At 44.8% G+C, this 15,852-nt stretch overlaps 1 protein-coding gene across 2 annotated transcripts; it reads left to right on the forward strand.

Moving 5' to 3' along the window:
* Positions 1 to 528: 528 nt before the first annotated feature.
* DLL4 (delta like canonical Notch ligand 4) lies at positions 529 to 12,384 on the forward strand. Of its 2 annotated transcripts, XM_027706334.1 has the most exons (11): positions 530 to 1,332; positions 1,459 to 1,722; positions 2,123 to 2,180; positions 2,866 to 3,135; positions 3,844 to 3,904; positions 4,013 to 4,143; positions 5,579 to 5,748; positions 6,849 to 7,068; positions 7,519 to 8,227; positions 8,961 to 9,069; positions 10,518 to 12,384. In XM_027706334.1, the coding sequence occupies exons 1-11, from the start codon at positions 1,279 to 1,281 to the stop codon at positions 10,521 to 10,523; spliced, it is 2,052 nt and encodes a 683-aa protein (XP_027562135.1). In that variant the 5' UTR covers positions 530 to 1,278; the 3' UTR covers positions 10,524 to 12,384. The 2 variants fall into 2 exon arrangements, with proteins under 2 accessions (XP_027562127.1, XP_027562135.1); XM_027706326.1 differs by lacking the exon at positions 10,518 to 12,384 and having other exon boundaries at positions 529 to 1,332; positions 8,961 to 10,292.
* Positions 12,385 to 15,852: the final 3,468 nt, after the last annotated feature.

A 15,852-nucleotide genomic window follows, 5' to 3' on the forward strand; every position in this document is an offset into this window, starting at 1 on the left:
GGCCCGCGGCCCCGCTCCCGCCCCGCTTGCCTGCAGGCGCCCGAGTCTACCCCTTGCCCATGTTTTTGGGAGCCGGGGCAGCCCCGGGAAAACTCAGCTCGGTCCCTGCTGTCAACCCCCGGCACCTCGCTGGAGCGCTCGTTCGCCACCGATTTCGGAAGGGTGACCGAGCGCCTGCCGATCCCCGCCGTGCCCGCCTCCCTGCCGTCACTCGTCCCGCTCGCGCCCTTCCTCGGTGGGCTCCGTTATCCGGGGTCAGGGATGGGGCCGGGCCGGCCTGCGGCACGGGCGCCCCCGGAGCCGGGAGCTGCGCCTCGGGCGCGGCGGCGAGGCCGTGCCGGTGCCCGCCTGCCTGGCAAGCACCGTTTTACTTTTGCTTTCTAGCCGGGGCGAGCCCTCGGCGGGCAGGGCAGCTCCTGCCTGCCGGCCCGGCCGCGGCTGCAGGGAGCCGCGTCGCCCCGTCCCGCCGCCCCGGGGAACGGCCGGGGGAGGGGGACACGCGTGGAGATGGGGGCAACAAACAAACTAACTAACTAACTATCAAGCGTGGTTTTAAAACATTTCATTCTCTATTGTTCGGCCGCCGTAGAGAGCTGCCCTGTGGAGAGGTGTCTGATTTTCGAGGGAACTCTTTCTCCCAGTGTGAGCGCCGTAAATATCTCAACAGATGCTCGGCTTGTTCGTAATCAGCTCGGCTCCTCGGCGGGCAGCGCGGCAGCGGCGGCGGCGGTGGCGGCGGCGGCGGCAGCAGCAGGGTATTAATTCGGGATATGAGGGCTCTCCGCAACATTTGGTTCTTTTTTCCAGAAAGGAAAGATGGAAAAGGGGAGGGATCGCCCGTGAGTCTGACTGACAGTTTACATAATGAGCTTGTGAGGATGCGAGGCAACTATATAAACAGCTCGAAGCCAAGCAAGTTTTCCATTTACTGAGCGCTGTTAGCACCGGTTAAAGGAGGAGCGGTTCCACACTAAGCACTCCCCTCCGCGTCTCTCACCAAACCCACCCGGCTCTGGAGTTTATAAAGGCGACGACAGCGATCAGAGGTCGGCGGCTGGCTGCAGGATTAATTCCCAGAAGGGAACGGATCGACACCTGGATTTTACCTTCCGATTTCTGCTCGCGCTCGGGGAATATTTGGAAAAGCAGGTTGCTCCAGGAGAATCGCCGTGACGCCTCTCTTTTCTCCCTCGACCGAGAAGCACTTGCTTGGACCATTTCAGGAATACAGAAGGAAAACTAAACCCACTAAGAACTAAAACCTCGAATAACACAAGGATGACAGCCTTGCGCATCTTTGGCTTGACGTTTCTGTTAACGATTTTGCAGCAGGTAATCGCACATCAAAAAAAAAAAAAAAGGGTTCGCGAAATGTAAAGTGGGTGATGAAAGCAAGTTTGCATGGCAAAGCCGGGTAAGGTCTGATTTGGCTGTTTTGTGTGTCTCCCCTTTGTGCAGAGGGTGTCCGGCTCCGGCGTCTTCCAGCTGGAGCTGCACGAATTCGTGAATAGCCACGGGTCTCTGGCCAGCGGGAAGCCCTGCTCCCCCCACTGCAGGACCTTCTTTCGCGTTTGTTTGAAGCATTTTCAGGCAGTGGTCTCCCCGGGCTCCTGCACTTTCGGCAGCATCATCACCCCGGTTCTGGGAATAAACTCCTTCAGCATCAAGGATACAGAGAGATTTGACAGCCCCATTAAGCTGCCCTTTAACTTCACGTGGCCGGTGAGATTCTGCTTTAAACCCGATTGCGATGGTGGGGCAGGAGGGTGGCAAGAGAAGGCTAACCGCGGCGCGCTCATAACCTGTAATGTAAACAAACTACTTTCGCCTTTAGACTTACTTCCAGAACTTCCTTAAAAAAAAAAAAAAGTGGGAAAAAATGCGCGATGAAAAAACTCATCCAGACCAGAAGAAGCACTTGGGATAATCAATGTTATTAAGTGAAATAAGTCAAGGGGGGGGTGGGTTGAAGGTGGGGATGTGTATCCGTAGTCTAAAGGAGGGAAGCGTGTAGTCGTGGGGAGAGGGCACAAATGCGGGACCCCACAAATGCGGGGCAGGGCAGGGCTGGGGTGCGGGGGTGCGGTGGGGTGCGGGGCTGACGCTGGTTTCTTTCCCACAGGGAACCTTCTCACTGATCATCCAGGCCTGGCACGCGCCTGCCAACTACCTGCCGGAAGGTGAATATTGCCGTGCGCCGCCGGCAGGGGGAGCTCGCGCGGCGGGAGCGCCGCCGGGCCCCGTCCCGAGTGCCCGTTCCCCCCCCCTCATCCCGAAACGGCCCCCCCGGCTCAGCTGTTTATACGATAACTCCACGGCTGGCTTTATCCCACCATCAGGAGCCGGTCCCCCAACGATATCCATCAGGGGCCGCTTTGATTCTGCCTCAGCCTAATCTCCAACACAATTGCGTTTCCTCCGGTTTATTTTTGGCGTGGGAAAGCGAGGCGGGCTGCGGTGAGAAAGCCGGGAGCTTGCCAGCGAGCCCCGGCCGCCTTTTCCTGTATTTTACACCTTGCTCGAATTCCGCCCTTTGGAAAGGAATAATGGCTTTGGGATGTTTTTCTGAGCGGAGAGGAAAAGGATATTTCACAGCAGCCCTCGCTTTCACAGGCCCCTCGGCCGAGCCCCCTCGGCTGGGGTTTGCACACCCCGGTGCCCACCTTTTCGTACCGTTCCATGCATTCATAGCCACACGCATGCCTTTGTATATGTATGTATGAATATATATATATATATATATATATATACGTGCGAGCGGAGTACCCCGCTCTGCTTGCCCTGGCGGGGTGATTCGGGGCGGTCTCCGCGGCGCGGGGCACTGCGGGCGGCCGCAGTCACTGACCCGCACCCGCTCTCCCGCAGGCTCCCGGCCGCCCCCGGAGGAGTGGCTCATCAGCCAGGTGTCGATCCAGCGGTCGCTGTCGGTGGGCGAGGACTGGTCGCAGGACGTGCACCAGGGCCCACTGACCCAGCTGCGCTACTCCTACCGCGTGGTCTGCAGCGAGAACTACTACGGTGAGAGCTGCTCCCGCCTCTGCAAGCGCCGCGACGACCGGTTCGGGCACTACGTGTGCGCGGCGGACGGCAGCCTGGCCTGCCTGCCCGGCTGGGCCGGCGAGTACTGCACCGAGCGTGAGTACCCACCGCCAGGAGCGGGGCGGGATGGGCAGCACCGCGGGCGTCCGGCGGGGCTGGAAAGCTCACAGAGGCCTCCCATCTCCCGGGACATGTTTTCACGCTGACCTCTCCTCTCCCTGCCTGGAGAGACAAAGTTGTGCGCTGAGGACTTTGCCCTCTTTGGCTGCAGCCACCAAGTCTGTGCTGCACCTCTGTGAGCCTTAGCAGCAAAGAGCGAGCTAGCAGGGAAGGCAATCTTGGCTGATAGCCCTAAATAGCAATATTCCAAGGTAAAAGGCTAGCAGCTTGCTCACACACAGGCTTCCACCATTCCTGCTGCCAGAGTATATGAGGCAGGTGTTGTGGTGTAATAGTGGGAATCTTTACTCTGAGCTCAGGGTCCCATTGGGTTTACTCAGTCTTTCATTAGCACTAGCCAAAGCCGCCTTCTCTTGCTCCTTTTCTTGCAAGAGTTGCAAGAGTTCATGTTTGTTGCATAAACAGAAAAACTAAAGGACAATTTGTCAAGTGTTGGCTCTCCTTGTTCACTTCCTCCTGCTCCAGAACTCTCCGTACCAAGAAGTTTTAAAACAAAGCTTTGAAAGTGCAAAACTGTTTTTTCAAAGTGTTTCTTTAAAGCTGGCATTTATCCTTTAGAAGTGTGTTCTGTAGTGCCATGTGTATTTACCTAAACATTTATGCTTTTTTATGTTCTCTTTCCAGCCATCTGTCTGGCCGGATGTACTGAACAGAATGGATATTGCAACAAGCCTGGAGAGTGCATGTGAGTAGATGGCAATTGCAATGAGAACATCAGTTAAAATGTCACCTTGCAATAGAAACTTAAACTCTTCTCCATGTCATTAATGTTTTAATTTGGCTTTTCTTCTAGCTGCCGTCCTGGTTGGCAAGGTCGCTACTGTGATGAATGCATACCCCATATAGGCTGCCGTCACGGGACTTGTAAAACACAATGGCAGTGCATATGTGATGAAGGATGGGGTGGCCTCTTCTGTGATCAAGGTTAGTTCTGAAGGTTGCACTTACATCTCTGGACTGGGTACTCCTCAGTACTGTACTAAGGAATCTGATCCATTGGATCTAGAATTAAATTTCCACAAGGTACACGTTCACATGCATCATTTTGTGCCACTGCTGCCTCAGATACAATTCTTGTAGTTGTAGTAATTTTGTTAGAAAACAAGGAAACCTTTTTGGTAGGTGCAGTTTTTCTCTTGCAAAAGAAGTCTTTGTCTTGGAAAAATACCTAACAATCTGGATGAGTGTTGAACAGGCGAGTTTTCTGCCTCCTCGAGCTAAGTTTAACTTATTGCCTGCACAACTGTAAAAATTTACTAAACAGTTTCCAGCAGCAGTAAACACCATCATTTGGGCCTTCCTTATTTTGCATACAAGGAAGTTAACTCATGTGATAAGTCTGGAGCATGAGAGAAAAATCATATAAGCAAGAATGAAAAGTACAGGTTCCATTTTAAGGTACACCAGACCACTTCCACCTATTCAACCCACTGAATCACTGAACCATAGCCAGCTGAGCAGTCATGTCCTCAAGGCCGTATATGCACTGCTGGCACTGAGATCATTAAGTGCTCAAAGCAGGCTAAGTGTTTTCAGGACAGTTATAGGATTAAGATGGCAAAGTCTGAATTAAGCAGGAAAAGTAAAGTTGCAGATTTTTTTTCTGCTTGTAGTTATTTATTAACCAGTTGTCTTCCAATTACTCTATGGTATTTATAGGGATAATAAAGTTTTTCTACTTATGTCCTATGAACTTGTGTGCTTAACCTCTGTCTCAAATTTAAAGGAGGAAAAAAAAAAGAAAACCGTCGAGCTTGGCAGGGCATTTGACAGTTTGATGTACTAACATCCATAAAAGGAAAATATGATAAATAAACAATAAAAGTTTTCTAGTGTTTGTTTAAATCTCCAAGCCAAAACATCTTTTTTTCCTTTGTGTCTCTTCAGAATGTGCATCAGCACACACGCCTTTTAAAGGTGGGGCTCACTATTTTAGTATGTGACATGTTCTACACAAAGTATCTATAGTGCTGTGGCATATCTTCCAGAGAGCACACACTCATGAAGTAACTTTTCCAATTTGGCACCTAAATCCCATTGCAGCTAATGGTTTTAAGTCTACAAAAGAGAGAGGGTATAGCAAAGCACTAGGAAAGTTAAATTTTTGCCAGCTCTCTCAAAATTCAGAGCTCAAGTATCACAGTGATGGATATGGAGAAATATCTAAAATCACTGATAATCTGAGACATCTGATTATTACTGATAATAACCTGGATAATATTCTTCAGTATTCCTGTTGATAGCAAAATTATATGCTTTATTGGAAATTGTGTCTTTTTTGTTGACTACAGTGCGTTTTTTTTGTGTATCTTTTCCCAGCTGTCAAAGCTGTGTTCTCTAACTCCTGATATCTTTGCAGATCTGAACTACTGCACTCACCACAGACCATGCAAAAACGGAGCAACTTGCATGAACACCGGCCAGGGCAGCTACACGTGTGCATGCAAACCCGGCTTCACTGGTGTTGACTGCGAACATGAGATCAGCGAGTGTGACAGCAATCCCTGTAGGAATGGCGGTAGTTGCACGGTAGGGGCATTTTAAATGTAAAGTTTTCATGTGAAGCAAACCCCAGTATACCTTTTCAGAAATGGTTCTGTAGCAACATAATGGGAATTCGATAGGACACAGGTTCATTACTGACGCTCACAACTATCATACTGAACCCTTTCCGAGAGGTGTCACGGGAGGAAGTCTGTTACAGGAGGAGATGTATCATCTAGATTAGAACTAGTCAACTGATCCTTAGGTTTCTGTGGCAGCCATTATGAGAACTTGGCAAGATCCAAGGTTGGTGAGAGAGCAAATCTGTTAAAAATAAGCTTCTCAAACCACAGTTCATAGAGAAATGCACTAACTCTGTATGTTAGTAGCAAATAAAAGAAAACTTCTGCTTTCTGCTATGGGAGGGTAGTGTCAGACAATATGGGGACAAGCACCTGAAACTTTCTGTGAAATAGGATCCCGCACTTTTAAATTCCTGCGGTTTAGTATTTCAGCATGTTTTCGGACCCAGTCAATGATAGATTCTTTACCAATGATGGAATGGTAAAGACTGATTGATTATAGATATCAAATGTAATCTGTTGCATGTTTAGATTAAAGCTAATGGCACAAGACCCCACCTCCCTTCTCCCAAGGCCTTGGACATACAGTACTTGAAAGAAGAAACAGTTTAGTTATGATCTAAGTGGTGAGACTTACCCAAGCCAAAGCAACTTAAACCTTTGTAAAATAAAAAAGGGCTCTCAGGCTGAGGATAAATGGCCTGATCACAGCTGTGTAGGTCAACAACACATACCATTCTGCTCTAGGAAGACCTCAGGGATCCCATTAGACAGTAGTGGTGTTAGCAATGTTTTTGTCTAGCTGCCTGTAGGCTCCCTACAACTATATCTGCTCTGTGTGTGTAGCTGCATGATTACTCCTGTATGCTGAGTATAGATGATTCACAGCTCCAACCCTCACAGTCCAGCCTGCAGTTGTTTACTTTCCAAATGTCACTTTTGCCACATCAGGCTGTGCGTGAGAAGGGACTGAACAGCACTTGCTGCCAACCAAAAATGAGCATGCAAGCAGCTATCAGTTGGTGTCATTAAATAACAGTGGCGTAACGTTGTGTTTTACAGGATATGGAGAATGGTTATCGCTGCCTGTGCCCCCCTGGCTACTATGGCACTCACTGTGAGCACAGCGCTTTGACGTGTATAGATTCTCCGTGCTTTAACGGTGGCACATGCTTGGAAAAAGAACAAGGGGCCAGCTACAGTTGCGTTTGCCCTTTCGGCTTCACAGGGTCAAATTGTGAAAAAAAAGTAGACAGGTGCACAAGCAACCCCTGTGCAAATGGTGAGTCTTTTTACCAAAAAATCTCATGTCCCTGACTCATTTGTGCTTTTCAGTGCAGAAGTGATAGAAATCCAATCTGACCTCTACTCTTCCTCTAGTACATTAGTCCCTCTCCCCCACTGTATTCCACATCTACCCTAATTTTAATCTCTTGCTGATTGGAGGGGGTAGATGCTTTCACTGGCATTTTCTATGCAACAAAACAATGCACAAGGTTTAATCATGCGATAGGGAAGATGACAGAATTAAATTATTACATATTTAGAAGGGGCATAGTTTTAAGGCATCATGATACAATTAGAGAAAATAGAATGGACTTTTAGATGTGCAGTTGTTTTGTAAAATAACTTCCCTCTTCTTGAGGTAGTATAAAATGCTGACCAACAAGGGGTTTAGATTTCCAAATGAAGTCCATTGCAGACTAATTTTTATTTTCTATTTTTTCCTCAGATGGTAGTTGCTTTTACCTTGGGCAGATTCGTGTGTGTCGTTGTCGGGCTGGTTTCTCTGGTCAGAAATGTGAGATAAACATCAATGATTGTGCCAGAAACCCATGTTCCAATGGGGGAACTTGTCATGACCTGATCAACGACTACACCTGCACATGTTTGCCAGGCTACAGTGGCAGGAACTGTGACATCAAAACCAGAGATGAATGTGCTTCTGGGCCATGTGAGAATGGAGGCACATGCTACAGTGGACTTTATAGTGCCAACTTTGTCTGCTACTGTCCTTCTGGCTTCATGGGCAACCGCTGCGAATTGCCAGTTTATTCAGTGCCCGTTACACTTCCTCCTAAACCAGTCCCCTGGATTGCTATATCCATGGGGGTGGGTCTGGTGGCTTTGCTTATACTGTTCTGCATGATAGCAATGGTCATCAGGCAGATGAGGATGCACCCAGAGCAGGAGTTGGAGACAATGAACAACCTTTCTGACTTCCAGAAGGACAATCTCATTCCAGCTTCCCAACTCAAAAACACCAATAAAAATAAAGACCTTGAAGTGGACTGTGGGCTGGAGAAATCAAACTACAAACCCAAGAATCATAAACTGGACTACAATCTGGTAAAAGACCTGACGAGTAGAGGGACACCGGAAGATAAATATTACAAGAGTGAAAAGTGTTTAGGAGAGAAGTCTCCTCTCCGACTACACAGGTGAGAATACGATCTTTCTTCTACCCTTTCTTAAAGCCACTCCTCTTAATACCAGTGTAGGAGCAAATGAGAATAGGGGGAAAGAGAAACCCCAAGCAGATGATACACAAAACAAAACAAAACAGAGTAAAACCAGGAATCTTCATACTGGATTATGTGTGTCACAGCCAAGGGATATCCTTAGCTGTCAATTACATGGAGTGTTTGTGCAAGGTGCTGCTAATATGGGTACTGTAAATGGACCGGGAGTGGCTAGGTCACTGGTGAAATTGAGAATTGTCTTTCCTTCCTCAATAGATCTTGGAAGAACAACAGTTAAGGCATATAGTGATTAAAAATAAGAAGGCAAGATGATCTGCTTACCGAGAAGAATGATAGAGTTAAAATAATAACTCCTTTTCAAAAGGAGAAAAGGGCTAGTATTCACTGGCTTATCAGTCTTCTGATTCATGTACTGAAGTTCTTATCTGCATGTGACTGTTACCCTGAGGGCTCTGAGGAGCTCTGTTAGGTTGGACATGGCAGAAGCATAGGAAGATAGTAACTGTTCCTTACTTCCACTTCTCTAGTATAATATCCTGACAGCATACAGAAAGTGTGAAATTTGATCCTCTGCACTTCCCTCCCACACCTTCATGGCTATCTCATTCCACCACTCCATATTCATGGTAGATTTTGAGAGTCAGGTTTGTTACTAGTCAGCTAACATTGTTTTCTCTCTGCCCTGCCTTAGTGAAAAACCGGAATGCAGGATATCGGCAATATGCTCTCCAAGGGATTCAATGTACCAGTCTGTCTTTGTGATAACAGAAGAAAGGAATGAGTGCATCATAGCCACAGAGGTAAGTAAGTACAGAGATGGACAGGCATAAATTTACAGAGTAAAGGGGTAAATTATTCTCTAATATTGTATCTGAGAAAGTTACTCTATTTCCAGGGATCATGATGTTCCCAACATTCACATCTCATCTTTTGTGGCCCACACAGAGCATACATAAGGGAAAAAAAGAAATTAGCATCTCTGATTTTACTGAACTGGAGATTTTGAGCTTAGATAAGTCAGTGGTAGATGAAAACACAGAACATCAGCCCATAAAAATTCAGCACATTGTAGGATTGTTTCTTCTTAAATAGGTGGTCAGAAAAAATGAAAATAATAATCGTTCTTAGGCCCACTGAAGTAAAGCCATGCTTTTTCCTGTAACTACAATGGATAATCTGTGGTCTGTGGAAATAGGCAAAGGTACAGATTGCCAACAGAAGATAGAAGGTAGCTGAATATATTAGTGGATAGGCATAACAGCCATTTAGGAAGTCTGTAATGAGGTAATTTCAATCTCTCAGCATTTAAGCTCCAGCTAAATATTCTCTAACAGAAGTTAATGCTGTTATTGATAAACGCTTCTAGATCTTTATGTTATATTAAAAAGTTGGATGCACAAAAAAAAAGGAAGGGCTAACACTGAACTTTCAAGACTTTAAGAAGCTACTAAGGAACCAACTAGTTCCTGAAGAATTAAAGACCCTTTGGAAAAAGTCTCAATGGAAGTTAATGACAATTTGGCATTTACCAATACCTGCTTTCTTCAGTGTAACCTTCTTTGGAACTAATTTCAGACCGTAGGAAAGAAAAGCTTGCTGTGCCATACAGCAGTGATCTGTGAAGTCAGATCTGCAGGATTCTGTCTCCTTTTCCAGTGTGGATATCAGATTTCCCCTTGAAAGCAAGCTGGAACACAAGTCAACCGAGAATATTAGAAGTTTAAGACTAAGTGAAAGTATTTTCAAAGATACAAATGACAGCTAGACGCTTCATTCCCATTAACTGACCTAAATACTATATCTTCCTTTAAAGATCTTTCTGACTGAAGCTAGGCTCCTAAATTTACATCAGGCATCTCCAGAAAGTGTTTTTATTTTCAGAGTGACAGCCTCTGAAACTTCTCTCCACATCTGTCAGGCTTAATGTTTCTAAACGCAAGCTATTTAACTATACCATGTACTTTTTACAGAGCCCTAACATCAAGCACCCATATATGTAAGCATTCTTCCCCTCGGTCCAGGTAGAGAGGTCACTCATCAGACAGATGACTATTTTTTTTTTTTTGCTGGTGATTCTTTGTCTCTGGACCCAGCTGAAAACATTGACCACTGAGAGTTAAACTTCAGTAATGTCTGATTTAAATGGCTTTCGTTTGACATACATGAATTACAGTTTGTTAGTTCTGTACTACTCTGTATGTTGTAATTCCTTCTCATTCATTCCTGGTGTTATTTTATATCCTGACAGGTATAAGACTGAATATCGGTCCATTTGCACCTCAGATTTGGTAATGCCAGTAGATGGATGTTCCTGCTGCATTGTTTACAATTCAGAACTGGATTGGACTGTTTTTAATTACATGCAACTTGCTGCTCTCAGGCAGAGGATGGAACTGGGTGAACTGGACAGACTGTGAATTTCCTGAAAGATGCAATACACCTTTTTGTTCTTACTGCCCTTGTTTGAAATTTACCAGAATACCAGAAATCTCATTGGCTTTAGAAAAGGGGAGGCAGAGGGAAGAGAGAGGTTAAAAAAGTTGGTGTTTTAAAAGATGCTGAGGCCATTTCCTCATGGACAGACCCCTGGCTTTCCAGAACTCTGATTATGGGAGGTGCTGGTAGATGAGGAGGCACATAACAGTCACAGATGTTGCCATGGAAGGTGCGAAGCAAGACATATTGCTATGCAGATAATGGATACAATATAAACGAGGTCTCCATTTTTTTTCTGGGTATAAAAGTGCCTAAAGTGTGTCAAGAGAATCTAACAAACCCAAACAGACACTTGACTGCTCTTCCTGCAGTTACCTGAACAGTACTGGGCAGGAGTGGCTGATACTTTCTGCTACACATCTATTTGCATCTCCTCTCTCCTGCTGCGTGTACTGGAGACTGCGCAAGAAGCAAGAGAAGGAAGAAAAGAAGAATGCTGAATTTACATGTCATCTCATTTGGTGATGCTTTGGAGAACTGATTGACTCAAGCCACTCTGTGGGACATGATTTTTGTGAAGTTGTGATAAGGAATGTCTACTGCCTCTTCCTCATTGATGAGGAGGAGACGTGATCCTAGCTCTATATAAAGCCTTACAAATGCGTTTAAAATCAATCAGCTCCTAGAACCTTTATGTGCTGAGCTGTCTCAGCTGTTTTCATGCCCTTTGCACTACCAGTGATTGTGAATAGACATTACTTCTCTTCTCCTTCCTCGTTCTCTCCCCCTCTGCCTTATTTTGACACAAATTTGGGGGTTTATGTCATGTTTCTGAATTAGGTGCCACATTTTACTGCAAATAGTCTCAAAATCGCAGCTGTTACTTTCTGAAGCAGCAGCAGCAGTGTGACACAACCCACTCACCCCCCATTTCTCCATCTGGTTGCAAAACTCCAACTCCTGTCCTTTGTCCCAGTTCTAAATGCCCAGTAGCGAAGCACCCACTGAGATGCCCTCTGCCAAGACAGGTGGAGATTAGAGTCAGAAGATTCTAGACTCATCCTGTTTCTCTCATACCCACCCACTGCTACATGGAAAAGGGGAAGCCTGTCCCTGGAAACCAGAGGTGTGCAGAAGCTCTTTTCTTATATACATATTTACAGCAATACTACCGGACACTCCAGTGGAAAGTGCTGTGACACTAGTGAATGAGACCATGGCATGGGGCAGAATGAGGAGGGAGAAACACCATCACTTCAAAGAAACCTGGACTGTGCTATCTCTCAGACAGTGATATTCCTGCCCTTGTAAAGCCTGTTGTTGGAGTAGCCCATCTACTCCCTTGAACTGTGCAGACAAGACCCCTTCATATTGTCCACTACTGACCTTCTGCTCTGACCATGTAGGACCACTTTGAAGATGACCTTCAGAAATCAATAATATGGGTTTTAGTTTGTCTGTTTGTAGTTTATTTTGAAGACTAGTATTTCAGTAATTTAAAGAAAATCAGAAGCACTGAACTTTCTACGTTTTATAACATTATTTTGTATATAATGTATATTTATAATCAAAACAGAAGTGTAAATATGTTTATTACTTCTCATGTAATGTTTTTAATGTGATGACAAAGTTTGAATTTTATTTTTTTTTCAAGCAATGAAAATACTTTCCTGCTACTACAAAGTTTATTGTGGTTTGTCCTTTTACACCTGTTATTCCGTGACAGCCAAAGTTAGTGAGGCCCCCCAGAAGTAAGCTTGCTTGCTTGCTCCCTGCACTTAGGCCTACATTTACATTTTGCACACCAGCTGATGTCAGCTGCTTTTTATAAAATGGTTATGCTGTTAACTGATGTCAGCGAAGTTGTTCATCTGAGTGGCATTCATCTGACATTTTGATATGTTATACATATTTATATTGTGATAGATAACATTTAAATTACATATATACATATATATATTCTCTTGCTATAGCGTGGGATTGAACTGTCAGGAAAGTTATTTTTATTAATGCTTCACTCTTCCTATCTCATGACAACTCATGGCATGGAAGACACAGATTTAATACCATTTCAAAGTGGCTTAATAAATGTGCTGGCTTGGGGTTCACTCACAGAACAAAATACAGTCACTATCTTTTTTAATCTCATTTCTTTAAATACTTTCAGTAAGATCCAAATCTTGTCCTCAGGTTACTCTAGCACATCATCTACATCTACATTTGTAAGATTTTATTCCTCTTTGTTTGATTGCAAGGGGTAAGATTTGTCTTTCACTTGTGGGATTAGGGGGAATTTCAAGCTTTCTCCTCCTGAGTTCCCTGTGCTACACCAGCAGCTGTGTCCTCCCAGGGCATCACAAAGTCATTACCCTCCACCACCCTTTCGGAGGACATTTCCGCCAAAAAAAAGTGTAAAAAGTACACTTGTATAAACACTCCTAGCAGGTTTAGTAGCCTTTGAAGCATACACATTTATAGACAATTAAATCTCTCACTAGATCAGCTAGGTGCAATACAGCCAACATTTGAGTGCACAAAAGCAAACCTATAAGAACAGGAAACTACTGCTGCTCTATTTTAAAACCAGACTTTTTGTTGTTGTTGACAAAATGCCAAAAAAGCATCTGAATATGGGATGCCTTTCCTATCTTTCCCCAGAATAAAATCTAACAAAATTTCCTAGTTTGGTTTTTTGTAATACAAAATTAAAACCCCCCACTGGCATTAAAAAAGCACCATAACAAATTATTTTTGCTTTGTCATTAAAATATTGCAAATAATGATTCGTAAGGGTCCTTCTAAACGTATTATTAAGGTTACTATTAAATACTATTTACTTTGGATGGTTTTGTTTCTCCCTCTTTAGTCCTTTTCACAACGAAATTAACTTGAATATCCCAGCCAATTTCCCCAGCTACCATAAAAAATAAATTTAACATGAAACTCAGAAATAAAAAGCCACCTCCCCCTCCCCAAACATTCACCCTGTAGAGCAAATTATGAAAAACAAGCCATTGACAAAAAGCCGAGCAGATGCTCCCTGCTTGCAGTCCTTCCTCGGCAATGTGAAATAAACCCAACAGATGCCTCTCTTAATTGAGCACATGGATTACATACACACATGCACTCTGTCCTGCTTAAAACAAAACACACACAAAAATCAAACAGGAAAATAGACAGAGAGCTCTTCCCAAAGCCTAGGCAAGCAGGAATGTTAAGATCAAAAAAGACTTGGCTTTTCCTGCTCAAAACATGACAGGAAACTGTATCCATAGACAGAAGGGAGTTGAAATCCATTAAAACCTGTGGACCTGATTATGTAGATCCCATGGGGTAAAGCAGGTACAACACATGCCTTTGTGTATCCACACAGGAGAGAGGAAAAAAAAAAAGCATCATCTTACAAGGAAATCTGTGAATATTTACTGGAGGCAGTACTGTGAGATGCAGCTACTGGAATAGATCACAGATCCTACACAGGAAAAACAGGAGCAGTGCCTACTTCCGCACAGGAGGAGATGGAAAGCATATGTGAATTTATGCACGTGAGCACATCCCCAAGTCCTTGCCAAAGAAACTACAAGCAAATTAGCTGAACACATAATATGACCTGGATTCAACCTACGTCTTTGGCCAGAAACTTCCTTACTGAGGGCCAGTGTGCACTGACTGCTCACCAGCCTGGCTCTCCCCAGGTAAGCACATCTCTGAGCCACAGTGTATGAATCACTAGGAGGAGCTGAGATCCTTCTGGCTTTAAAGACTCAACCTGAATTTCAGAGATTCCTCTTGAGGACCACAGGTTATGTCAGGACCATAAATGTACTAACAACAGTGCCTTTTCTATTAAAAAGCTTATAGAGTTGTCAGACCTGACTGTACCATTCATTTCTTTCAGCAAAATTTGCAGTAACTATTGCAAGATTATGGATTTGGCTCAAGGACTGCACCTAAACTTGGCTTTCAGTTTTAAAAGAGTGCACAAATTTACTTAAAAGCCATGTGACAAAACAACTGCCAAACATGACAAACTCCTGCCTCTGAGAAACTCTTTCATGTTTCCTTGTATTAATCCTGATAAAAACTATTCCAAAGCCATGCAGAGCCCCTCAGTCCAAGTGATTTCAAAGCTGGGGTGAGTGAGAAGGGTGCAGCTTCATGCAGTGCTTCGCCTGAGTTGTTCTGTGTTCGGCTGGAGCCCTACATCACTTACCTCTTTAAAGACTCCGCTGATGAGGGGAGACAGATGCCGGGATATACCCGTAGCTATAGCACCCACTGGTGCTGAGACAACATGCAGCAACACACAGCACAGGGCACAGAGTTCACCACTTAGGTTAGTGTAGATGAGAGATGCTTGTAGAAATTAAGGTTGATACAGGATCTGCCTAAAATAGGCTAAAATGCAGAATGCATTTATTATGCACAATACTCGTCCAGCAACAACTTTCAGCCTTGAAAGAGCTGCTGAGAAAGCCTAAGTTAGTTATTGTGCAATTGCAACCACCTAGTCCAAAAGAAGAAACCGTCTCTGTAAAAACGTATCACATTTTTTCATTGCTCCTCAGTTTTTTTTCATTAATTCATGCTAAAATGAGAAAGGCACAGTAGGTCACTAACAAACCTGCACTACAGTGGCTTAAAGTGACAGTTACATATCTATGTTTGCATGTCATTCCCTTATCTCACATACCTGACCCATAAATACACATCGGTTTTATGCAGCAGATACGACACTCCCGGCACATTTTGCTCTCACTCCAAACTCCAGTTGCGGAGAATTGACATAACTCAGTGGCCCTCTGCCATGCTTCACTATTTTCACAACTTCAATTTTATGGCCTCTCCAATCAGCTTCCCTGTCCCCACTGTGCTTTCCCCCCCTCGCTCTCCCCTCTCCTCTTAAGTTTTGCCAGCTCAGTTCCCAGAGCTTGAAGGTAATGACGCTGCTGGCTGTTGACATCCAAAGCAGTGAGATTTCTCCTTGATCACTCCTGCACCTTCTCTGATTCATCCTAATCTGCTATCAGACCTTCTCTGGGCAACAGTGTGACTCAGCACCATAAAACTACCCTTTCTCTTTCTCCACCCTCTGCCAGTCATCACCATCACCATCCTTGCTCCTCTTCCCCTGTGCAGTTTTGGGG

This window comes from Neopelma chrysocephalum, unplaced genomic scaffold, assembly GCF_003984885.1.
Source record: "Neopelma chrysocephalum unplaced genomic scaffold, ASM398488v2 Primary Assembly neopelma1_24, whole genome shotgun sequence".
NCBI lineage: Eukaryota > Metazoa > Chordata > Aves > Passeriformes > Pipridae > Neopelma > Neopelma chrysocephalum.